We start from the raw sequence: 26052 nt of genomic DNA, 5'->3' as shown, positions 1-26052 counted from the left end.
TCCAGGGCGAGGGGCGCGCGGCGGCGGCTCCCGGGCGCTGATTGGCCGAAGCCGCGGGGGGGCGGGGCGGCGGGTGTGAAGGGGGCGGGCTCGGGCTGCTCACGGCTCCCTCCCTTCTTCCCATCTGCGTCCTCTCTGGCGGCTCCCGCGTTGCATCATCTCCAGCCTGTGGCCGCTGTGGGAAGGCTGGGCGCGGCGCGATCCACTCAGGCCGTGGCTCCAGCCTGCTCTCCCGCGTCTCTCCTGGCCCTTTCCCACCTGCTTCTGCACCCACGCCGGGAGCTCCCCGCCCGCCGGCTCCCAGAACCCGCGGAGCGCAACCGGCGGACGTCGCCAGCTCTGCCTGATCCGTTCATTGAGAGCCCGGCTTATCCCAGAGCCAAGTCTCCCGCCTCCTCCAGCTCGGCGCCGCGAGCAGCGCCATGGAGAAGAGTAGCGAAACCAACGGCTACCTGGACGGCGCCCAGCCGGGGCCTGCAGCAGGGCCTGGCGCGCCCGGGTCCGCGGTGGGACACGCGCGGCGCTGCGCGGGCTTCCTACGGCGGCACGCGCTGGTGCTGTTCACCGTGTCCGGAGTGGTGGCGGGCGCCGGCCTGGGCGCGGCGCTGCGCGGGCTTGGCCTCACCCGCACGCAGGTCGCCTACCTGTCCTTCCCCGGCGAGATGCTGCTCCGCATGCTGCGCATGATCATCCTGCCGCTGGTAGTCTGCAGCCTGGTGTCGGGCGCCGCCTCCCTCGACGCCAGTTCTCTCGGGCGCCTGGGCGGCATCGCCATCGCCTACTTCGGCCTCACCACGCTTGGCGCCTCGGCGCTCGCTGTCGCTTTGGCGTTCATCATCAAGCCTGGGTCTGGCGCGCAGACCCTCCAGTCCAGTGACCTGGGGCTGGAGGAGTCGGGGTCCCCTCCGGTCCCCAAAGAGACAGTGGACTCTTTCCTCGACCTGGCCAGGTAACGCCCCCCCCGCCCCCCCGCCAAGTGCACAGTGAGGGACACAAGCTCTCTAATGCATTCCAGTGCGTTCCTCCCCCCACCCCCACACATACACACGGACACACACACCACCTTCATACACTGCTAAGAGTTCATTCTTAATTGGCTGCTGGTGATGAACCAGCCCTACCATTAGGTGGGAGTGTTAGGGAAGAGCAGCTGTCCCACCTGTACTGTACTCCTTGTACCATCCGGCCGCCCTTACCAGTAGGAACGTTCCAACCATACCCCATTATCTTCACCCTGTTTTCTCGGCGCGGTCCCCGAAAGCTGTTGGGAGCATTAGTTAAATTTTGCCTGTATCATCCTCACCTGTAATCTCTGGCCTTCCCTGTTTCAGCCCTTCGGCTGAGAGGAAGGTAGCAATTTTTGAAGACTTATCAGAGGACCCAAGGATAACAGGGCTGGGGTTAGTTGTATGAGGCCCACTGCCCAGAAACATGGCTCTCCGGGGGGCTTGGGACAAGTTGCTTCCACCCCATAGTCAGGATCACTGTAGAGTATTGTTGGGTTTCAAGGAGCTTTATTTCTGGAAGGGTGAGTTCTAGAGGGGAAGGAGTTTTGCCTGTTCTTTGTGATTCTTAGAAGTTGCATTTTATCCCTTGAGATGCAATGTTGTTTTTGGATTATCCAAAGCCTCAGCCTCTCTTGGTTTCTCCATTAGCCCAGAGTTCACAGATGGGAGAACTGCAGCCTGGAGGCATTTACCGTCCTGGCCAGGTTCAGCTGAGTGAGGAGCTCAGCTGGCTCCTCCAGGTTTCCGAAAATTCTGGATTCGGAACCTTGGAGGTATGTTTTGTCTTGAGTCACTGAGGCAAAGCTCCTCCTGGCTGAGGCTACAAAAAACAGCAAATCCTGGGCAAAGTGACTTGACTTCCTGCTATTTGCTTTTCTCCCTCTGGAAAATGTGATGAATGTCTGCCACTTGAGTGTGTGTTCATTTGAAACTACAACAACAACAATAAAAAGTCCAAGGCTTTTGTATTGAAAAAACAAACAAACAAACAAAACACAAAACCAGCCCAAAAACCTCCAATGAGGGGGACCAAAAAGTTCATACCAAAAAGGCAGATGGGGATGGCCTAAGAGGACTTTGATGTGATCACAGTCTTTGGTATCTGGCAACTTGATATTTGGTCTTCTGAGATCCTTAAAGTTTTGGGACTTTTAGGTGGGTGCTGAAAACAAAGTCTGCTGAGGTTGAGAGTGCTTTGGGCTTATTACATTCAGTGTATCAGTCAGTTTTCCCCAGGAGGGAAGGTGGTTATGGGGTTAAAGGATTCTTTTTTGCAGGGATCAGTGGCCCAGGGAAGGGAGTATGGATGCCCAGCTCTGACCTGCTGGTGGTACCCCAGAGGGAGGCTCAGTAGCATTCTTTTATCTCCAAAAGAGGGACAGTAGCCCCCAAATGGCACAAGGTAAGGTGAGGGGTTACTTTATTACCATCTGTCTCAGAAGGGACATCTTATTTCTTGATCGTGGTTTTCTAGTTTTAGATCCAAGCCCCTACAGCTGCTGCTTCTGAAGCGAATGGTGACCCAGCATCATGGCTTAGTGGTCTGTCTGGGTGCAGACTTTTCAGTGACTTGGGCTGCAGATGCAGGAAAGGACTAAGAGAACCTTTGTCGTGGCTTGTTGGGAATACGCAGCATTTCATAATGCTTCCACAGCCAGCCTCCAGCTGCTCACAGATAAAGGTAGGGCAGGTGCTATGATCCTGTTTTACGACTGAGGAAACTGAGGCAGAGAGAGATTAAGTGATTTGCTCAAGGTCACAGAGTGGTTTATTGAAAGAAGGATTAGCAAAACTATGGGTCTTGTGCCCCACAGTTCGGGGTTCTGCTTCTCCCACTCTCCCCTCCCCCAAGTCAATATGCCATAGTAATGGTGCCATGCTGCTGGTCCAGTCCGCCATCTCAGAAATGTTTGCTCTGGGCCAAAAGGGAATCAGGTAAGAATATGATTTGGGTCGGGGCAGATGCCCACTTCCTCTAAACAGAGGACCTGAGCCCCGTCCAGTGAAGGAAAGCCTGTGTACTGCTCTTCCGATTTGCCCTCACGTTGAGGAGCTTGTGAGAGGGAACTGAGTTCTGAGCCATGTCTAAGTGCTTCCTGAGTCCCTGGGTCAAAGTTTTAAATTTGCTTCCTGCAAAGAAACCCCGCAGATACTGATTTTATGGGACTCTGGGCACATTCCTTGGTAAGGGCAGGGCGCAGTCCTTTCTGCCTGTGGGCACTGAATGAAGTGAGAACGCTGACAAACACCTCAGTTATCCAACAGGCCCTCACCGGGTAACTGCCCAGAACTCAAAACACCCAAAAGGAGTGGGAGCAGTCTCTGATAATATAGCGCAGCTGCTGCTGGGGCTTTGCTGGTGGTGCAGTGCCTCAGGGTCTCTCTGCTCCGGTGTCTAATTTTTCTCAAGACGGAACTACAAGTCAGAAAGAAATGAAGCTAGGGGGCGCCTGGGTGGCTCAGTTGGTTAAGCGACTGCCTTCGGCTCAGGTCATGATCCTGGAGTCCCAGGATCGAGTCCCGCATCGGGCTCCCTGCTCGGCGGGGAGTCTGCTTCTCCCTCTGACCCTATCCCCTCTCATGCTGTTTCTCTCTCTCTCTCTCTCTCTCAAATAAATAAATAAATAAATAAAATCTTAAAAAAGAAAAGAAAAGAAATGAAGCTAATAGATAGTCAGTGTAACTTTCAGAAGATTTTCGGAATGCCGTTGCTGAGTGGTTTGATTTCCCAAGCCACAGTGGATTAGAAATAACAAAGGCCAGGGAGTGTGTGTGAACCACGGGTGCTGGAAGCAGGCCCTTCAAGAGCTGGGAAGGGGTGATGGAGAGCAGCTAGCAGGTGGGAGAGTGCGGGTCTTCTCCTGAGCAGCCCAGAGCTTTATGCCTGGAGACTCAGAACAGTACAGGACTCTCAGAACTGGGTGTGACCCAAGTGATTGAGCTGTGACTGTTCATCCAAAATGAAATGGTTTCGGCACCAAAGAGCCGCTGAAACAGGTTACGAGGAACTCAGTCATTATGGAACTTCTTGGTCCCTAACAAGGTTTACTGATTGGGAGTCCTAGAGCATGTCCCTAATTTCTGTGTCTCAGCTCCCTCATCTCTGTAACGGGCATCATGAAAGTACCTGCCTCGGAAGATTGTTCTGAGGGTTACATGAGTTATGTCTGTAAAGCTGTTTGACCAGGGCTGGCCCACTCTGTGCTTACTCTGGTTATGAATGGGCCAGGATTACAGAGCTATCGGGAAGTTGTGTTTGTTTCACATGAACTTACAGGGATGGCCCTCTTTTCATAGTCTAAAAGAAAAGAGAATAAATGGCGGGGGGAATGTTTGGGGGAGCTCAGGATGACTTGAAGCTAATGTTTTTAGGTGTGTTGGGAACTACATGGAACTTGGAGAAAAAGAAGTGAACAGTTACTATGTTTTGGACTAACAGAATCAACACTGTGGGGAAAAAAGGGGGAGGGTGCCTGGGTGACTCATTCGGTTAAGCATCTGCCTTCGGCTCAGGTCATGATCTCAGGGTCCTGGGATCGAACCCTGCGTCGGGCTCTCTGCTCAGCAGGGAGTCTGCTTCTACCTCTCACTTTTCCTTTATGCTCTCTCTCTCAAATAAATAAATAAAAATCTTAAAAAAAAATCAACACGTGGGAATTTTGGAAAATGTAGAAAAGTCAAAACGGAACACAGAAGAGCCTTCCATTCTAAAAGGGAGCAGAAATCCTCACTACCCTCTCTGACATTCCAGTTTCTGCATTCCTGCCCCCTGCATTACATGTTTATGGTCTCCAAAGCTGACCATCGACCTCAATTTTCTTCCGCTATAAGTGGAAAGGATTGAGACCACTGGCTTCTAACATTCCCGTGGGTGTTAAAATTTGTAGTTTTCAAATGGAAAACCAGAGGCTTCTCTGCAAAGGTGGCAGGTAAGGACAGCTCCTGGGTGGGGCCGAGGGCTCCTTCTGGCCCCAGGCCACTGTCTTTTGCAGAAGCTTAGCAGGATGCAGCCCTGTGCCTGCCTGGTAGACACAAATGAGATTTTGCCTGTTGCCCAGTTTTCTAGGTTTTATATTTTTTTCTTGTGCTCATTTTCTCAACAGTGGACAGTGCTTTGAGCCTTTCGCTTCACAGAGGGAAGCATGAGGGACTTACTTGCCTGGTCAAGGACTGGTGTGAATATGATGCCTCTCAACCTGCAAAGAACACACTTCTTGAATAGCTTCAAAGAAACCTGTAGGAGGCCGAGCTCTAATATTAGCCCCTAGATCGTAGTCAAGGGAGTGAATAGTGAATAATTTCTTTTAAATGTTGGCCATGGCAGGCCGTTTGGCATATGCCTACGTCTCTCTTCTATAGGCAAGAAGAAGACTCTTAGCAAATCTAACAAGGATCCATTTATGGAGGTTTCTCAGCCTAGTTAGTCACTAAAGGGAAAAAGTGGCAGCTTGTTATTTAAAAAAATAATAAAAGCTTTTACCTTGACACCTTTCCTTCTGCCACCCAGGAGACTACCTGAATAGTTCAGAGACTGAAAAGAGCATACACCCAGTGAGGCGGCATGGGGGGGGGGGGATTAAAAGCAGACACTGGGGTCAACTACCTGAGTTTGAATCCTGCTCTACCACTTACTAGCTGTATGGACAAGTCTTTAAGCCTCTCTATGCCTCAGTGTTCTTATCTGTAAAATGAGACTAATAATAGTGTCTACTACCTACATTTGTTATGAGGATTAAGTGAGTTAATATTGGAGTGTCTTGCTAATATTCTCAAGTGTCCCAGCCCCTCAGGGATAGTCCTCAGGCCATTTGTTACAGAGGATTGGTGCTGTTTTTAATCTTATTTCCCCGAAAATCCCCACCTCAGGGGCCTGGCATTAACCTTTCCAGCTGGAATCTAAAACTGGATATGGGCCTTCAAAAGAGGGTAGATTACTCCCCTGCCCCCCACTGTCACCAGAGTATAAGCCCACTACACCCAACCCTTCCTCTGCTCCCAGCCTTGTGGGGGGTACCAAGATCTGAAGGGGCATGTCCCTGTTAACCAACTCTATAACAATAAACACTAAGGATAATAAATATTTAGCAGGTGTACATACCGTGCAATATCCTGTTCTGAACAGTCTTTGAAATTTTCATAAATTCAGTAAAGAATTTTTGAACTTAAATAAAAGGAAATATTTCTGGAACAAAAAAATATACCTAAGCAAAAGTAAATTGTTTTCCATTCTTCTCATATAGGACAGGGAAATGCATACCACCCTTGACATTTAAATAGGATCAGAAGAGCAAACAGTACCAGATGTATAAAGAAGGAACATTTTTGAAGTTCTTCATTGTGTGAGCCGCATGTGTGTATACCACCACTAACAGAAGTTCGGCCTCCTCTCATACCCCCTAATGCCCAGTGAAATTGGGTACTGTGGAGAGGCAAAGCATGGAAAGACCATTTGGTCCTTCTTACTCCCAGACTCTGGATCTCAAAACTCCAGATCTGCAGTGTCCAGTATGATAGACATTAGCCACAAGTGTTTACAGTTAAGACATTTCAATGTAAATAAAATAATTCAGATCCTCCGTAGCACCAGTCATATTTCAAGTATCCAATAACCACATGACTACCGTATTGGACAGTTAGTCTAGGTGGAGCATGAATGGGAGATGTACCAGCTAAATGTCTCTGGGTTCTTGGTGTCCCCATGTGCTAAATGAGGGTGTTGATCTTGACCACCTCTAAAATCTCTTCCAGCTCAAATGTTTCTTATTTTGAAAGCACATGGAGTTATTGTGTGAATGTGAGGAGTTAGGAAAAGTGCCTGAAGACAGAGCTCTGAGGGGCAGGCAAACCTGCTTACATGACAAACAGCTGATGCCTGAACGCAGGAGAGCTCAGGAGTAAGGAAGCCAGAGTTCATTCACAGCAGCGTCTGTGTTTAAAAGCCAAAGGGAAGAGGAATAAGAAGCTTGCAGAGAGGAGATCAAAGTTGGAGGGCTGACACTACCCGACTATATGCGACTTAACATAAAACAACAGTAGTCAAGACAGTGTGGTGGCTGGTGAAGGAATAGTCAAATAGACCAATGGAACGGAATAGAGAGCCTGTGTAAATATAGTCAACTGATCTTTGACAAAGAAGTAGAGGCGATACAATGGCACAAAGATAATCTTTTCAACAAATTGTGCTGGAACAGCTGGACATCTGACACCTAGACACAGACCTTGCACCCGTCACAAAAATTGACTCAAAATGGGTCACAGACTTAAATGTAAAACGGGAAACTCTAAAACTCCTGGAAGAAAACGTAGAGGACCTAAATGACCTTCAATATGGCAATAACTTTTTACTTTTTTAAATTTTATTTTATTATGTTATGTTAGTCACCATATAATACATCATTAGCTTTTGATGTAGTGATCCATGATTCATTGTTTTCGTATAACACCCAGTGCTCCATGCAGTACGTGCCCTCCTTAATACCCATCACCGGGCTAACCCATCCTCCCAGCCCCCTTCCCTCTAAAACCCTGTTTGTTTCTCAGAGTCCATAATCTCTTATGGTTCATCTCTCCCTCCGATTTCCCCCCCTTCATTTTCCCCTTCCTTCTCCTAATGTCCTCCATGCTATTCCTTATGTTCCACAAATAAGTGAAACTATATGATAATTGACTTTCTCTGCTTGACTTATTTCACTTAGCATAATCTCCTCCAGTCCCATCCATGTTGATGTAAAAGTTAGGTATTCATCTTTTCTGATGGCTGAGTAATATTCCATTGTATATATGGACCACATCTTCTTTATCCATTCATCTGTTGAAGGGCATCTCGGCTCTTTCCACAGTTTGGCTATTGCAGACATTGCTGCTAGGAACATTGGGGTGCATATGGCCCTTCTTTTCACTACATCTGTGTCTTTGGGGTAAATACCCAGGAGTGCAATTGCTGGGTCATAGGGTAGCTCTATTTTTAATTTTTTGAGGCACCTCTACACTGTTTTCCAAAGTGGCTGTACCAACTTCCATTCCCACCAACAGTGTAAGAGGGTACCCCTTTCTCCACAACCTCTCCAACATTTGTTGTTTCTTGCCTTGTCAATTTTTGCCATTCTAACTGGTGTAAGGTGGTATCTCAGTGTGGTTTTGATTTGAATTTCCCTGATGGCTAATGATGATGAACATTTTTTCATGTGTCTATTAGCCATTTGTATGTCTTCTTTGGAGAAGTGTCTGTTCATGTCTTCTGCCTATTTTTTGACTTGATTATGGCAATGACTTTTTAGATACAACACCAGAGGCACAATCTGTGAATGGTGCAGAGAAGTGTTTTTACTTTACTCCACAGCCTCAGCTCCTTGCCATTGTATGTATGGGCAGGAGGAACAAGAAAAAGGAGAATGATTTTGTGGATGCATGAGCTATGTCTCACTGCCCCCAGGTGGTGCCTTCCCAGGGATTAATATCTGAGAGCTGAGCTATAGAAAATTCAGTCATCCCTTTGAACGTATGTATTTTTTTGGTTGTAAATTCTTTGCAGTTAGTACTATATCCTATTTTTTAGCCTTTTACGCAGTTTTGAGATATGATTTAAACACAATAAAATGCACCTATTTTAGGTGTACAGTTCAATGAGTTTTAATAAAGAATGAGTTGCAATAAAGAAAGTCTAATAGCGAGAAGGAAACCCCAATTTTATGTAACCTAATCATGAAAATGACATCGATCACCTTTGCTGAATTCTGTTGGCTAGAAGCAAGTCATAGGCCCCACCACTCAAGGGGAAGGTATCGTACAAGGTGTAACTACCAGGAGTCTGTCTTAGATTGCTTGCCAAGCTGGGTTGCAGTCAGACCTACCTACCTCTGAAACAAAAAGCACTGCAAATGGCTGCCTAGAGATTCTAGTGCTAGATAAACAACTCAGCCACAGAAGTAAGTATTAATGGATAAGTTTGGCATAATTGTAAAGGATGATTCAGTCTTTTACAAATGGACCATCACTGGGATTTTGTTATATATCAAGACCAGCATCCTGCATAGAGCCTGACCCAAAGGAGGCCCTCAATAAAAACTGTTCACATGAATAGATTTTGGTTTCAAAATCTAGCTTAACTTGACCAGTCCTATTGCCCTCCTTTTACAACAAATACTTTATAAAATCCTTCATCCTGAAATGAAATCCATAAATAGAATTTCAGTTCATTTCAATTTCAAAGCATCAATATGACTCAACAGAAAGATAAAAGGAGAGTAATTTATAATAAAAAATGATGTGTTTCAATATGTAAAGATCCTAATTAGGTGTTTGCTTCTGAATTTACATTCACCATTAATGAGACAGCTGTAAATGCGGGCTGGTACTTGATAGTGGTGTGTGCAATTAAGGACCCAGATCCTACAATTTGCCATTGGTGATGTGATTTTCCTGAAAGATGAACAATCTTTGGAAACATTCTGAACAAACCAAAATAAAACTTATTCCACGTTTTGCACAGTAATTGCATTCCTAGAAAATTCAGTGTATGTTCAAATTGTGCAAAAAAAAAAAACAACAACAACAACCTTGTTTTGGAATGAGTTTAGGCTGAGGTAATTATAAATAAGGCTTTCATCTACAGGTATGTCATATGGGACATTTGGAAAGTGTGAGGGCCACACTCAGTAGAATGAATGGCTGGGACCTGGCACTCCCCCCTATACACACTCCCCAATGGTAGGAATGCCCCCCAGTTATTTTGACAATGAAAACACTCCCTTGGATTTCACCAGTGGGCAATACCACTACTGTTGAAAACCGCTGCGACAGGCTTTAATTTCTAGGGGAAGTGATGCAGTTTTTCTGGAGTACCATGATGGAGGTAAGGATAAAAACCGGTGCACGCCGAGTATCTACTGTGACCCGGCAGCCGAGCCCTAGCTGGGTGCTTGGATCAAGCAGGGACCACAGTAACTGCTGGACAGAGAGGGAACACTGTGTGTTAGGCTGTCAGGAATGGGCATCTGAAAGTGGACACTTTGCTGAACTTTAAGAACACTGACAAAGTGCTTTCTTTTCCAACAGAAACCTGTTTCCCTCAAATCTTGTGGTTGCCGCTTTCCGTACGGTAAGGCTTGATGCTTTGCAAAAAATAAGAAACTTTTATGGGGGTGGTGTATAAATGATGCCATGGAGTTAGGTAAGGTGGGTCAGAGAGGGGTAGTATTGTTAACAAAACTTGGTAACCCTGGCCTAAATTTTTGTAGAGGGGACCCTGGAGTTAAAACAAACGAAATGACAAAAAACAAAAAGGTTTTCTAAAATATCCCACTGGTTCCACCATCCTTTCATATCACCTGAGAAAGACTCTTAAATAACATTTTGGGGATCCCTTAAATATTTTAGAATTTTTTAAAAATATACTTTTATCTTTTTTTCTGATTATGAAGGTAATATGTGCTCATGTAAAAAAATTTTTAAAAAGTGCAAAAATATGGAAGAAATTACAGATCACTCATAATCACTACCTAGAGATGCCCATTAACATTTTGGTATACATCCTTCAGATATGTTTTTCTCTGCATGTGCCACACGTGTTTTAAAAATAAAAACAATTGTACTACACCTTTTGTTAGGATGTATACATGCTACACATACTGTTTTTAACCTCTTTTTTTAAGGCGGCGTATTATAAACATTTCTTCATGTCGGTAAATACCCTTCTGCATAATGTTAATGGCCCTATTCCACTGTGTGAGCATATCATAATTTTATTCTGTCACTTCCTTATTGATAGACATTCAGATTGTTTCTAGTTTTTCCTAATTTTCGCAAGACTGCAAGTAACGTCCCTGTAGCCATGCTATGTGAGGAGAAGGAGTATAAAGGTCTAGATTAGATGGACTAATCTCATTGCCTTTTCCAAGCAAAGACTTTTCTGTTTCTATTTACAGCCTCTCCCTCTCTATCTTTCCAAAAAAAAAAAATCTGCGGGGCGCCTGGGTGGCTCAGTTGGTTAAGTGGCTTCCTTCAGCTCAGGTCATGATCTCGGGGTTCTGGGATCGAGCCCGGCAGGGAGCCCGCTTCTCCCTCTCCCTCTGCCCCTCCCCCCTGCTCGTGCGCTCCCTCTCTTTCTCAAATAAATAAATAAATAAAATATTTTTTTAAAATCTGCATATAAGTACAGCTGTGGTTTATATATATAATGTGAGGTAGGAAAAAAACGAAAGGTTTATGGGGCTTTCAGTGCCTATCACAGAAGGCATGGGGTGGGTTTTTTTCCCCTGTCACCTGTAATCACAGGATAGCTGAACACCTCTGCTTGTCTGAAAGCTTTATAAATCAAAGGTGAGAGAGACCAGGCCGCATCAAAGGCAGGCACAAAGCAGTACCCCATAATGGGTTCCTCTTGACAGTTCAGAGCCAGGTGTCCTTAGAAGGGGTCAGGAAAGGCATTTTATAAGAAACTCCATTCAATCATGCATTCTGCCATAGGGAGACACCTGCATGCATTGTGCAAAAGTATGTGAAGTCAATTGTAGGACCCAAGTTTGGAGAGTCATTTCACTTCTGATAAGTGAGTCTCCCACAAGACTTAGCCAAAAAATGCCATCTTGCCTCACATCCTTTGCTTTGGAGAGCGGAGGTCAAGCCGATTAGAAGTAGATGCTGAGGGGCGCCTGGGTGGTTCAGTAGGTTAAGTGTCTGCTTTTGGCTCAGGTCATGATCTTGGGGTCCTGGGATCACCGCTCATTGGGCTCCCTGCTTAGCAGGGAGTCTTCTTCTCCCTTTCCCTCTGCCCCTCCCCCCTCCCCCACACCTGGTTCATGCTCTCACTCTCTCTCTCTCAAATAAATAAATAAAATCTTTAAAAAAAAAAGAAAAAAGGAGTAGATGCTGAAAAGCAGTCAAGCTCAAATAAATTCTGGAACAAAGTGGAACATAAACATATGAATGAAAATAAAATGACACATTGAAAAGTGAACTTCGACATTATGAAATTAATACCGAAGTTCAAAGTGTCAGGTGTTTGAAATATCAAACTATCAGCATGAAATTGTGCAGAACTTTTCCTCCAAATCATTGCCCCTAATGGTGTGGGTCCCTAAAAAACTCAGAGGCCTCTTGGGATGTATGCTGCCTTGGTCTTAAGTAACTTTTGTACGGTTCTCAGAGGCCCTAGTTAGGCCAACCAAGTGAGGAATTCCCAGAACGCTCAGAGTGAATAAGAAGAGTAGCAAGAGGTCCAGCAGTCCTCTCAGATTCTCTGGTCGGCCTTCACCTGTGAACTGACAGCATCTTCTTCTTTCTCTTGTTCCCAGTATGCAACTGATTATAGAGAGGTGACCCACAACACGAGCTCTGGAAATGTAACCCATGAGAAGGTAAAGCTCTTTATAAGATCACTTGTGGCTAGTAACTTATAAAGCAAATAATGCTTTTTAATTGAAGGAGCATACAAGATGCATCCTCTCAGCAGGGCTGAAAACTGGGGTTTGAAGGAACTATTTGAAGAACATAATTAGGCTTGCTCCTTGGGTTATTTACCAACATGGCCCAAGGCCAGCCTCTGCAGCATTGCAGTCTTTAGCAGATCCATTTCATCAAATTGGAACTGATGTCCCTTTCTTCAAAAAATCTTTTATAACACCCCTTCTGCTATCCTGAAATATAACTAATAGGTGATTTAACCTATCTCTACACATAGAACTTGTCTCAGGGGCTTAACTCACTATAGCCATCATTCACTCACACATATTTTTTGAGTAGCCATTATCGGCTGGACACTGGGTAAGGTCCCAGCCTTCATGATAGAGCTGGAAGGACAAGGAGAGGGACCAAGATAATCAAGGATTATTCAGTGCTGCTACAGAGCTGTCATGGGAAGAAGGAAGTACTTCGCCCTTTCCCCATCCCCACACATACAGCTTCTCAGGGCTGAGGGGCTCTGAGCTCTACCAGCCTTTCTTTGAGGAAAAGTTGTACTTAAAAAAAAAAAAAAAAAAGTCGAACGCTACTAGTTAGTCCAAATCACTTCCTCTTGCAGATGAAGGACCTGAAGGTCAGAGAAGTTATTTAATATCAGAGCTGGGACTAGAACTCAGATCTATGGTAAAAATGTTCTTTCTCTTTTTACCATGCTGATACATGTTTCCCGTTCAGAATTTCATGTATTTTGATGGAATAATACGTTTGTCCAATGTATGCTTGTAGTAGTGAGATTGAGCATTATGGAAAAAAAATAAGGAATATAGTATATCCATATATTTTATTTTAAGTCAGTGACTCAGGAAAGAATATCCTGAAAATCTTCTGTGAAATTTGTCAGCTAGGAGGCCACAGTAACAGTCTAGCAACAAGATTTGTTGACATTTGGGAGGCACAGTTAAAATCATTGACTCTCGATCTGAAGGAACTTTTCACCAACCAGCTCTTCTTTTATTTTTTTAATTTATTTTTTTGTATTTATTACTGCAGTGTAGTTGACATACAATGTTATATTAACCAGCTCTTCTTTTAAAAGCAACCTTTTGGGGGCGTCTGGGTGGCTCAGTCGGTGAAGCATCCAACTCTTGATCTCAGCTCAGGTCTTGATCTCAGGGTCATGAGTTCAAGTCCTGAGTTGAAAATGCTACTTGATAAAATAAAATAAAAGCAACCCTTTGAAGTGATTGTCCAACCGCTACTTGAATTCTCACTCATCTGTTGTAAACTTAGACCCTCTGTCCCCTCTGATCCCACAGATTCCCATTGGCACCGAGATCGAAGGGATGAACATTTTAGGATTGGTCCTCTTTGCCCTAGTGTTAGGAGTGGCCCTAAAGAAACTCGGCTCTGAAGGAGAAGAACTCATCCGTTTCTTTAATGCCTTCAATGAGGCAACAATGGTGCTGGTGTCGTGGATTATGTGGTAAGTTTGGCCCGCCTGCTACTCTCCCTCTCATTTCTTTTGCCATCCAGAAAAGAACCCAAGTCTGCTGTCCTAGGTCACCCCTGTGGGGCTGCCCGGCTAAGTGCTTCGCCTATGGTTGATGCACCATGGGCCAAACTTGATACAGTGATACAGGGGGTTGTGGAGGTGGAGACAGTTTCTCCTCTTGTCTAGGACCTCAGAGAATCAGGCATGTGCCATAGTTACCAGTCCCTTCTTCAACACCCACAGGGACGCCTTATGGTTCTATCACTGGTGATTTATTTATGAGTTTCCCCCATTATCCATAGCATGTGGGATGCCCATATCATCTTGTGGGGCAATGAACTCCATAACTGTGCTACCTGCAGCATAAAATAAAGCTTATTTATCTTAAAACAGTAGACTTCAAGCTTCAAAGGGGCCCCTTCCTATAATATTTCACAGCATGGAAGACAAATTCATTTTCACCCCATGCATATATAAACTTGGAATGGTCTCTTTTCACATAAATGTTTCTTTATGTAACATCAATAAAAGCACAGTTGTTTAATAAAAAACATTGGATTGATTTCTGGCTAACAAGTAAAAATTTGACCAGAGGTCTCAAAGTGACTTCTCAGAAATCATACCAATTCCAGTGCCTATCCCTCATAAGCTTCATCTTGCTGTTTTACTTGAACCAAACTTCTGTGGGTTTTAGCTTCTACTGGTACATTGTCCAGAAATGTAGTTTATCCTTTCATACATGAAGCATTTTCCTTATCGTCAACCCTTAACTATCCCACAACTTCTCTCTATCAGATGGCATGGGGGTGGCAGATCTTAGGAGAGAAGACTGGAATTTGGTAGTAAAGTTTGGAATTGAAGGGGAGGCCAAGTCCAGAGCCCCCACTAGTGGTGTTTATCTTCCTCAATCAAAAATTCCAGAGTCTGACTCCATCATTGCAAACATGACTGTTCATGTGACTGCTGTTGTTCTGGGGAGAAAAATATTTTCAGAAAGGAAAAAGTGTTTTCATCACGTGTCAGGTTCTTTCCCTTTCCCTTATTTTTTTAAGTCTAAAATCCTCCCAAAGTTTGGATTAAAGGAAATTATGCAAGAAAGTGATGTTGCGATGTTAAGACATTTGTTTTCAATCTGAAAACCAATTTATAGTCATTCCTTCAATTCGATGTACTAGTTATATAAGTGGGTGTTCAGTAAGGCAGATCCTGCTGCTGTGTGTTTGACTGCAGTGGGAGATCTGTTGCCCAGCAAGTGCATCTCACACAGAATTAGGGTTTAAAATGCCTTGCCTGGTTAAAGGATCTCAACCAGGTTTGAGAGGGATCTCCAGTAGCAGCTCTTTCTGCTATCTTGCCTTTGCTAATTACCTACTGTAATGTCAAAGCACCTGCCTATCCTGCACTATTCACAGAAATAATGCCTCAGTTGATTAAATACAGGCTCGGCAAACTTGGCAGACCATATGGTCTCTGTCACAACTACCAACTCTGCCATTATAGAATGAAAGCAACTGTAGACTATTTATAAATGAATGAATGTGGTTGTTCCAATAAAATTCAGGGTGCTAACCCATGCATTAAACCATCCAAGGAGGAAGGAAGAAAGGAGGAGGGGGGTCCCCTAAAAGTATTAGAAGAAAACATAGGGGTATGGAAACTCTGCCTAAATGGAATGCAAAAAGTACAAGCCATAAAAAGCTGCCAAATCTGACTACATCAAAATATAAAATGTTTGCATGCAAAAGATACCTTGAACAAAAGAAGACACTGAAAAAAATTTATATATATTTACATATAATGTATATATGAACACACACACACACACACACACACATCTCAGGTACCTAGTTTCCAGAGGACTGGTACAAGTTCACAAACTGTTTTTCTGGCTGCAGTGAGATTTATAGGGAAATTGAGGATAAGTGTTTAGAAACTTTTATAGCAATTTCATATTGCTGCAACATCCAAGCACCTGATCACTTTTCTAATATTTTATTTCTGTTGTCTTTTATAAGAATATGGTCCATGACCAACTAGATAGAAATACACCAAAGATCATTTGAGAAGCACTAATGCAGAGTTCTGGTTGTTGAAAAAGAAAAAAGACTGAATATACTATTAGAAAGTAGACAAAGTATGTGAGCAGGCAATTCATAGAAGAGGAAACCTGAATGATCAATAAACATTTTAAGGGATGTCCAACTTACTAGGATTAGGAAAATGAAAAGTTTGGTTTTATTAGGCGTTGATAAGAGTGAGGATAGTTTTGAGCAAACGTTGGGGTGTTTAGCAGCATCCCTGGACTCTACCCACTAGATGCCAGTGACACCCCTCCCCAAAGCTATGACAACCAAAAATATCTCCAGACATTGCCAAATGTCCCACAGGGGGAGAATCATCCCTGGGTCAGAACCAGTGGTTCAGGGAAAAGATGATTCTCCTGGACGGCTGGTGGGAATATGAATTGGAACAGCTACTTTAGAGAACAATTTGTTGATATCTACTAAAATTTAAAATATGCACACCCCATAATTCAGCAGTTTTACTTCTTGGTGTCTCTACCTAGATAACACAGGCAGGTAGGCACAAAGAGGCTGCTTGCAGCATTGTTTATAATGATGAAAACCTGGGAATAGTCTGGAGGTCCATCAGCAGAACAATGGCAAGATAATCTATAGTATTTCAGTTTTGAGGCTAATATTTAAAAAGAATAAGGTAAAGGTGGAAACAAACTCAGTACTTGGGGGGCAGATGTGGAAGGGAGACTTTATTCGCCCTTTTGAACCCTTTCAAATTTGAACTATGTGATATTATTATCTATGTAATTGAAACTTACAAATAAAGTCAATGGTTATAAAATTCTTCCTAAATTTATTTTAATTTAAAACAGCTGACTTTGGGGTTTTGTGGCTCCCATAGTTCCTTCCTTCCCTTTCTTCTTCCCGTCTCGCCATTAAAAAAATCTCCACGTTCGAGGAGTGTTCCCTGAGGGTCATTGTTAATGACTTTTTCCCACGAAATCATGTTTTCCAAACCACAGAGAATTTAAAACTTAACAAAAGTCCCAGCTTTGGCTCAGTTCTGTATCACAGCAATTCTGCAAAATAGGTGTTAGTCTTTTGTGTTTCTAAGTTCTCAGAACAAGCCTGACCAAGGCTGAAAGTCAAGTTCTCAGTCCCAGAGGCTTTGATCTTGAGGAGTTCCTCGACTTTTCACTTTGGAGCCCATGTGGTTGGTAGCATCCTTGTGTTAAGAACATAATATATCCAAGGAGAAAGAAATCTGGATTCTGGTCCTGACTCTATTACCCATGGTGATTTATCATGTTTATTCTACTCAGTTTCACAGCCTATAAAATGGGCCCATCGTTTTCAATTCCTCAGGATCATTCTAGAGAGAACTTTTTTTTTTCTTTTTTTTTTTTAAGTAGGCTCCACGCCCAATTTGGGGCTCGAACTCACCACCCTGAGATCAGGAGTTGCATGCTGTACTGACTGAACCAGCCAGGTGCCTCCCAATCCTAGGGAGAAATGAAGACCACTTAGTTGAAAGTCCTTGTGTTGTGTATTCAAGAAGGGCCTGCGTCTCCCGGTCCCATCATCACATCACTCTTACTGACAGGTACCTGTGCTCACGCTCTAGGTACGTACCCGTGGGCATCATGTTCCTGGTTGGAAGCAAGATTTTGGAAATGAAGGACATCATCGTGCTGGTGACCAGCCTTGGAAAATATATCTTCACATCTATATTGGGCCATTTTATTCATGGAGGAATTGTCCTGCCACTTATTTATTTTGTTTTCACACGAAAAAACCCATTCAGCTTCCTCCTGGGCCTCGTCACGCCATTTGCAACAGCGTTTGCCACCTGCTCTAGGTGAGTCGGTTTCAGGCGCCCTCGGCTGCTCTGAGTCATAGTCCTGTGGGACCGGCTGAGTCCAGCTGCACAACCAGCGTTTGGCGTATTTTGATTTATTGAAAACTATAAATTGGTCTTGTCTGGTTTTTTGAATTACCAGCCCACACTTTTATGGAAGTGGGTCTCTGGGATTGCCAGAATGGGGGATTGTCTCATTCCCTTCTCCTTCAAGCTCCTTAGAGGTCAGATCATTATTTAACTCAGTTGTGGATCTTCACCCTAATTAGTGAAAGAAGGCAACCACTTACCTCAAAATGCATTGCAGGGAAGTTTCTAGAATGATGCCTGCCCAATTCTCCCTCTGGATATATGGATTAGAAAATAAGACCAAGGCATCACGGTGAGGAATGGGTGCTTAGCTCTCTGGGAGTCCACAGTATTGTGGGATTATCTAATTAATACAAAAGATGCACCTTGTCATTATTGGAAATGCTTCCAAAAAATTGGGCTTTCCAAGTAAAAGAAAACTTTCAAAGGATGGCTGCACATTGCATTCATACATTTGGTTTTTGCCTCTCTGCTGCATGTTTCCTCCCATCCTGAATGGCTATTTCTATGATAAGGTGGTGATGGTAAAAAGAACTAGTGAGGAAAGTTTCTCTGGCTTAGAAACAAATCTGCTTCTCAGCTGTGGCAGCCACCCGCGGGGCTAGCTGGGGAGAGCAGGGCTTGTTCTTCCAGTTATCCAGGAACATAGTCCTCTTCAGGCTCTCACAGCCCTTGCTACTTCTTGGCCTAAAAGGAAAAAAAAGTCATAGTTTGCCTTTGACTTCTGGGGGGAACAATTCAAGAGAGGAGATGCGCATGTAGAATAAATAGTTCTTTGCTGTCTTGAGACCATTTTGCACCATGAGGTAATGTGGCGTTTCTTGAAATATTTGGAACAGGTGTATCCAGGTAAATAACATAACAGGTAAATCTAGGGAGTCAGATATTGAATACTTTGGGGATTGACATTACCTCACATTGTGACAGAAGCTTTGAAACAATTCCAATTTTTCTCTTTCTTCAAGGGAAGAAAACCAGACAGTGGGATGGTGCAAATTGCTCTGTTCCTGGGTCTGAGCTGCGTAGTCTCTTAGCCAGGCTGGGAAGGACTCTTGTCATGGTTGGCCATTTCTCCCTTTCCAGCTCAGCAACCCTTCCCTCCATGATGAAGTGCATTGAGGAGAACAACGGTGTGGACAAGAGGGTCAGCAGGTTCATCCTCCCCATCGGGGCCACTGTGAACATGGACGGGGCAGCCATCTTCCAGTGTGTGGCCGCGGTGTTCATTGCCCAGCTCAACAACATCGAGCTCAAAGCAGGACAGATTTTCACGATTCTGTAAGTTCATTATTCTTCATCTTCAGGTCTGGGTCAAAACTTCAGAGGTTTTTCGTTATATGTGTGATTTCCTTTGAAACACCCCATGAATACCAACCTCACCATGACTTGGGTGGGGGGGGGGTCCCATTTGGAGATGACAGCGTGAGTTCATTACTTGAAGAGAGTGAATCATCTCTGAAGGGCTCAGCCAGCAGCACCTAGGGTTGTGTGGTTTTCAGTTTCTAAGCCACAGCTGCCATATTGCATTTCTCTGTGCTCACACCGTGCTCTGTGTCAATGGCTAGTCTTCTGTGCCGTCCCCTAGAGTGACAGCCACAGCATCCAGTGTCGGCGCGGCCGGCGTGCCAGCTGGAGGGGTCCTCACCATCGCCATTATCCTGGAGGCCATCGGGCTGCCCACTCATGACCTTTCTCTGATCCTGGCTGTGGACTGGATTGTGTAAGTAGCAAGTCCTAAGGGCACTGAATAAAAGCAAGTCTGTGTCGACTTCCTTAGGAGTTTGGCACCCTGCTGGGTCTGGGGTATGCGGAGAAACTTCAAACATGCCTTGTGAAGGAGCCTACAATTGAGTTGGCAAGACAGAATTTTTTTTTTTTTGAGATTTTATTTATTTATTTGTCAGAGAGAGAGCATGAGCACAAGCAGGCGGAGTGGCGGGCAGAGGGAGAAGCAGGCTCCCCACTGAGCAAGGAGCCCGATGCAGGACTCGATCCCAGGAACCCTGGGATCATGACCTGAGCCAAAGGCAGATGCTTAACCGACTGAGCCACCCAGGTGTCCCAAGCAAGACAAAATTTAGAGCTAGGAAAAATTAAACAGGGTAAGAGTCAAAGGCCATGAATGACCATGAAATGTCATTACTGAGAACTTGGTTTGAGCATCCAGGAAAACGGGGGTCCAAGACCCAGGCTGGGCCCCCAGGGTAGGCACAGGCAGGACAAGGGTCTAATGGAGGTTGTTGGCTGCATAGGGGTCATAGCCATTGGAGCAGTGAGCCTTTGGGGATGATTGTCCTTGGCCTGGAACATGCAAGGAGTGATTTCGGCGAGGGAAGTGAAGATGAACCCAGCTGATGTGAGTGGATTGGGGAAGAGGAGTTAGGTAGGAGGTGTGATTCAGGCCACCATCACCAGGGCTCCTATAAGGGCATAGGACAGTGAGTGTTGATTCTGAGTGTGGATTCCTTGAGTTGTGTGATACCTTCTTTAGATGTAAACAGTACTTGTTATATAGGGAAGGTCACCTGAGGTACTAATGTTGGACAGTAGAGCATATGGATAAGAAAGTGAAGCCCTGGAGCCCAGGTACGTGGGTTCAAATCCCAGCTTTACTAGTTGTGTGATAGGAACTGTTCTGTGCTTTGATCCGCTCACCTGTCACATGGGAATAATAATAGAAGCTACACCAGAGCTGTGTTGGAGATGAACTAAGTTAGCATATCCACAGTGCATAGAAGAGTTCCAGGCTTGTGGTAAAGCATTCAGTAAACATTAGTGAAGAAAGACACTGCCGGCCAGGCTAGCCAGAGCCAGGCACGGCATCACCTAAATGCTGGAGTCTGGCACTGGGCTTGTGGCTCTGCCCATTGTGGTTGGGAATGGTGGTTTCCAACTTCTTGTGTAAGCCCTGGAAATTTGAAAGGAATTCTCAGAATCCTTACAGTTCCTCAGAACAAGGAGGGTGAAATGTGCAGCAGAGACCCACATTGTCCACACAGCTCATCAGAGGGAACTCAGTCCCTGAGCTGGTGAGTTGGACAGGACCAGAGCGGAGTGTCAGAGGCCCCGTCTGCTTCCTCAGCCAGCTGCCTCTGCATGAGGAAGGCAGGCCCTTAAGAGGCAGTTAGTCAGGAACAGGGCACCAGGCAGACTGCCCAGGAGAGACCTGAAGTCACATGAGCCGTCCACCACCCCGCGGCCTCTGCTTGCACAGCCCTCAGCTTCTCCGGTGCACGCAGGCGAGTTCACTCCTTGCCCCAAAACGGGCACTGTACTTGCTCTGAGCCCCAGGAGAGATGGGGTGGTGATTGGACTAATCTGTGGGAAGACAAGCTCCTGGAAAGGACAGTGCTATGAGACGGTGTTTGCCAACTGCCATGGAGTACGTGCGAAGTTGAACATTGAGCAGACACACGGTGCTGGGGCGAGAAAAAGAAGGGGCGTTCCCCCAGCGTACTGCTGAGCAGGAGAGAAGCTGGGTCCGAAACCCTGTCTACACTCTGCATCCCAGCTACGCGGGACTCTCATACGATGGTGTCTATTCCACATAAAATACATACATAGAAAGATGTTACTAGATTCGCTGGGAGTCGTGAAGTGTGGGTGGGTGACTTTTGTTTTCTTCTTTATGCTTCTCTTCTTTCCAGGTTTTCCACAGTCAGGGTCTATTGCTTTCCTGAGAATAAGAAATCCCGAAAGAAGCTCCGTTTAGAGCACAGTGAGGCCTGGCCCCGGGTAGCACGAGGAGGGCGGCACCCGCGGCCACGCCTGCCTTTTCTCCCCCCGCAGGGACCGCACCACCACGGTGGTCAACGTGGAAGGGGACGCGCTGGGTGCGGGCATCCTCCACCACCTCAACCAGAAGACCATGAAGAAAGGGGAGCAGGAGCTGAGCGAAGTGAAGGTGGAGGCCGTCCCCAACTGCAAATCGGAGGAGGAGACGTCGCCCCTGGTGACGCACCAGAACCCCGCTGGCCCCGCAGTCAGCGCCCCCGAACTGGAATCCAAGGAGTCGGTTCTGTGAGGGGGCTGGCTCCGGGCTGGCCCCCCCGGGCGGTAGCGCCCCGCCGTGGGAGGGCGGCTAGCCGGCGTGGGCACCGTGCTCACCGACTCTTAGCCCTAAGCGATGCTTTGGCCCAGTCACCGGTTCGAGGATTGCATCTCCGTGCACGCATTGGGCTTCCCAGCAGGAACTGGTTCCCGGAGACCAGGACGCTCTGCCATATGGCTTGATCCATGCCCAGGTGCAACTGCGTGTGCTTCGGAAGCCCGTCCTGGAGCTGCAGGCTGGGGGTGGTGTGGGCTCCCAGGGACCGGGTGGGTTAGCGCTTGGAACAACGCACATGTGCCCTTCACTGCGCGCGGGGGCTTTCTGGGCAGACATAGGGGGCTTACAGTCCTCTGTCACGCTGCCTCGTGAGCCAGAGTAATTGGAAAAATTCCCAAATTCTTACCCTTGGCTGGAATTCACTGAGCTGCAACTCGAGGTGTTGAGATTTTGAACTTGGAGGTGTGGCTGGTTCTGATTCACCGGTTGCTGGTAGGCTTGGAGGCGCTGCACGTGGTCCAGTTAGAAATACTCCAGATGGCCTTAGCACTGTGGGGGTCTCTGGTCAATGGCATGAAATAAACAGTTTAAATGCTGAGGTCAGAGAAAGGGGGGAGGGGTGTAGCCGGCAAGGGTAAGGGAAGCACCCTGTCAGGACAGACACACACGCAGAGGTACACACAGTCGTCCTCAGTCTCGTCCCAGCCCCACGGAAGTTTTCTGCTTCCAGGACCTGGCCTCTGACAACACTGTAGCTTTATCCCCATCCACTCTGATCTGATCTGGCAACAGGCCCGAGAGGGGCCTCTTCCTCCATGATCATCACGTTCAGGACCTGCTGGTTTATCAATCCATTCTTAGAATTCACCTAGCCCCCTAAAATGCTGCACTGTGCAAAACAAAAACAAAAATGAAAACACATAAAGCCACTCACTAATTGGGGTGGGGTGGGCTGCCCCCATTCCCAAGTCCCCAGGTCCCCTGGCTTTGGCTGATTGCTGTGGGCTCGGTTTCTTTTCCTGCCAGTAGATCAAGAGTTTAAAACTGTAAGCCAAATGTCCCCGTTCCTGCAGATACCTGCTGACTTGGTCTGAATCTAGGTGAGGGGGCTTTTTCAAGAAGACCGGTGTTGCCAGGACAGGAAGACCAAAAGGCACAAGAATGCTCTTTCACTGTGGCTGTTACTCTCTCCATGGTGTGACCTGCAGCGAGTCCTGGGCCTCACTTTACCCCATTTGTAGAATGGGCTGTTGTCACCTGCCTCTTACCTACCTCAGAGGGATTTGGTGAGGCAAACTGAGTGAATCCATGAAAACACCCCTTTCACTTCTTGGATATCAAGTGCTAACACCCCTTTGCTATTCTTATGTTTTACCCAAATGATACCTTTCTTCACGGAGGCCTCATGCTCCCGGTAAAGACAGCTTCTCTGAGCAGAACTTGGTTCTCTGGGTGCGTTACCAACTCGGTCTTGCCACTTGTTCTCTTTGTAGGTGTTTGCTAGCTTCAAGTGCGACCTCTTCCTGATGTTGGTCAGGTGTTCCTGAATGACCACCCCATCTTGCAGCACATTCCGGGTCCCTGGCTTCCCTGTGACTCCCAGACCCCAGGCACCGGCTCAGCCACCCCACAATGGGCCATTAACAGCTCCTGGTGTTTGGCCTCGTGTGTTTTCTCGTTTTCCCTGTTGCTGTGGCATGGCTGTCCCCCATACCCTGCAGAGGGGGAAGACGCCCTGGAGATGTGTGTCCGTACTGTTGAGAATGGGCAGGCGGGGACAGAGGCAGTCAAGCTCCTCCGTTTTAAAATTGGGGGTGTGTGCCTGAGTGGAAGGAGTGGGGAAGAGCCATGGGCACAGAGCTGGCCCGGCCAGTGGGAAGGCCCCTCTTTAAACCAGCCAAGCCGCTCCCATCCCCTGTGAGGCCAAGAGGGACCAGGAACTGAGCTGAGAGCTGCCTGGAAACCTTGACCCTCTGGCTCCTCGCTGATCCCCTTCTATTTTGAAAGGGGAAACAATCACATTGTTTGATCCCAAATTGCAAATGAACATTCACTACTTTTCCGCCTTCGCCTTTGGTAGATCTTATCCTTCCTTCTTCCACACACACATATATAGATATGGTTCTATATGCACACAAATGCGTGTATGCATGTGTGTATCCACATTGTTTTAGCTCCAATCCAAGCAAGTTTGAATTTGGATAGAGGTGAACTAACCACAGTTTGTGGCTTCTGCAAATTGATTTTCCTGTGTCTAAAAGTAAATTCCACGAAACGTAAAAATTAGAGCTGCCCATCCAGTGAGCGTGCCTCCTCTGTCCTGAAGCCGGCAAGGCGGTAGGCAGAGTGCCGGGGCCTGGGGCAGGTGCTTCTGTAAGGAATCCGCCACGATGGCTCCCCTTGCCCTGGGAGGAAGAAGGTGCCCTGTGCCTCCCTGGTTTTCAGTCTGTAGGAGCAATCAGACCAGGAGGGACCCGGCTGGGGAATATCCCACTTTCTCACTGTCTGAAGCTGTCTTCCCCGCTCTTCTAACGTGTTGTCATAAATACTGTTCCAATACTGTTCATCTCTTTTTTGTGTGCGTGACATTTGCCTTAAAACATAGCAGTCCTCAAAATGAATACAATATTTCTACTAGGATCTGCACGTTCCTTTATTCCATTCCTGTGTTGTGAAGTAGCAGTTATCGATGGAGCCCTTCTAGGGGATCACCTGGGGGTGACTGAATGGATTTTGTTCTCGCCGCTTTTAGCCAGCCTGACCCCCTGAAGCGGGGTAGACCCGCTCGGGTGGGCCAAGCTGCCGCAGGGCAGTCACTGATGGGGCTCACGGAAGGTGAGTGTCCAGCTGCTTCTGGATGCCTACTAGTCAGCACTGGCAGGGCTCATGAAAAAGTGGTGGTTTTGCTACATACCTTCCTAAAATTAAGTCTTGTTAGAACTAGGTCAGCAGGCCTTAACTGAGCATCTGTGAACCAAGAGTGATGCTGGAAGAATGCCCTAGTCCATAGAATTACTGAGAAAGTCCCTGCGTGGGGCACTTGCCCAGGCCTCCACCATCATCCACACCACACCCAGCCCATTCTTTTATATAATCTCATTTTCAGTGACACCACATTCCAGCACAATTAGGGAATTTAGAAGCCTCTTATAAAAGATTATCCGACAAGCTCACACTGGAAGCCTTAGTTTCCAGGCTCTGGGGCCTCTGAAGAAACAGGTCCCATTCTGACCTGGACATTTCCAGCTCTTCATATCATACAGACACCGGTTTTAATTTCTGGACAAGCCCCAAAGGGCTGTTTACACAGACCAAGGGCCTGATGGGGCCTGTTACTAATGACCAGATTCCCACCTTGGAGGACAGCGGTCTTGCTTCTCGGTTTTGAAGAGTGTTTGAAGGTTGAGGCTGGTACTCAGTGCTTCAGCTTTTTAATATAGCCAAATCAAGAGCAATCCCATAAGCTGCCTCTTCCCAGGGGAGCGGAAAGTGTGCTGTTCTGTGGGGTCACCTGAGCCTGCTAGGAGGCACTTCCCACAGCATCCATGGAGGACATGAGTGACATAGCAAGGAGTGTGCACTGTCTGGGCTCCCTCCGAGCTCTGTTGCTTGCTTTTTCTGAGACCGCAGGCGCAACAACCCCTCCGAGCCTCAGCCTCCTTACCTTTTCTTTTTTTCAATAAGGTTTTATTTGACAAAGAGAGAGCACAAGCAGGGGGAGCAGCAGGCAGAGGGAGAGGGAGAAGCAGACCCCCTGCTGAGCAAGGAGCCAACGAGGACTCAATCCCAGGACCCTGGAAACAGGGCCTGAGCTGAAGACAGACGCTTAGCCGACTGAGCCACCCAGGCACGCCAGCCTCCTTATCTTTAAAATGGGGACAATAATCTTACGAGGGGCATAGGCTATTGTGAAGAGTAGAGGAGTTAATTTACACAAAGTGCTCACATGGCATGTGCTGTGGTAGTGTTGGCGCTCAGATGAGACACAAAATGGCAGGAAAGGTTCCCAACCGGCCTGTGTCCCTTTATGTGCGGGCCCAGCAAGTGGCATGCTCACGTTCGATCCCTTGCTGTCTTGAGGAGATAGGATGATCTCTTTCAGCTGGTGGGTCTGTGGCTGTAGAGTAGAGGAGCCCGGCTGG

General features: G+C 46.5%; 1 protein-coding gene across 1 annotated transcript; it reads left to right on the top strand.

Moving 5' to 3' along the window:
• The first annotated feature begins 150 nt into the window (after window positions 1-150).
• On the top strand, window positions 151-24541 carry SLC1A4 (solute carrier family 1 member 4). Its single transcript, XM_035001418.1, has 8 exons — window positions 151-949; window positions 10062-10104; window positions 12299-12361; window positions 13721-13887; window positions 17539-17772; window positions 18946-19140; window positions 19448-19582; window positions 21652-24541. Exons 1-8 carry the CDS (start codon window positions 423-425, stop codon window positions 21884-21886), a joined length of 1599 nt encoding a protein of 532 aa, XP_034857309.1. The 5' UTR covers window positions 151-422; the 3' UTR covers window positions 21887-24541.
• Window positions 24542-26052: the final 1511 nt, after the last annotated feature.

Source organism: Mirounga leonina, unplaced genomic scaffold (genome assembly GCF_011800145.1).
Source record: "Mirounga leonina isolate KUSES-001 unplaced genomic scaffold, KU_Mleo_1.0 Mir_125, whole genome shotgun sequence".
In the NCBI taxonomy this organism is placed as follows: domain Eukaryota; kingdom Metazoa; phylum Chordata; class Mammalia; order Carnivora; family Phocidae; genus Mirounga; species Mirounga leonina.
Note: the sequence above shows the minus strand (reverse complement) of the source record. Positions and strands in the feature narration are given on the sequence as shown.

Excerpts from the sequence above, each read along its gene's own strand:
- SLC1A4 (XM_035001418.1), top strand. The coding sequence starts at position 423 with ATGGAGAAGAGTAGCGAAACCAACGGCTACCTGGACGGCGCCCAGCCG. Across the intron at positions 10,105-12,298 it reads TGGTTGCCGCTTTCCGTACG|TATGCAACTGATTATAGAGA; the intron begins GTAAGGCTTGAT and ends TCTTGTTCCCAG. Across the intron at positions 17,773-18,945 it reads GCGTTTGCCACCTGCTCTAG|CTCAGCAACCCTTCCCTCCA; the intron begins GTGAGTCGGTTT and ends CTCCCTTTCCAG.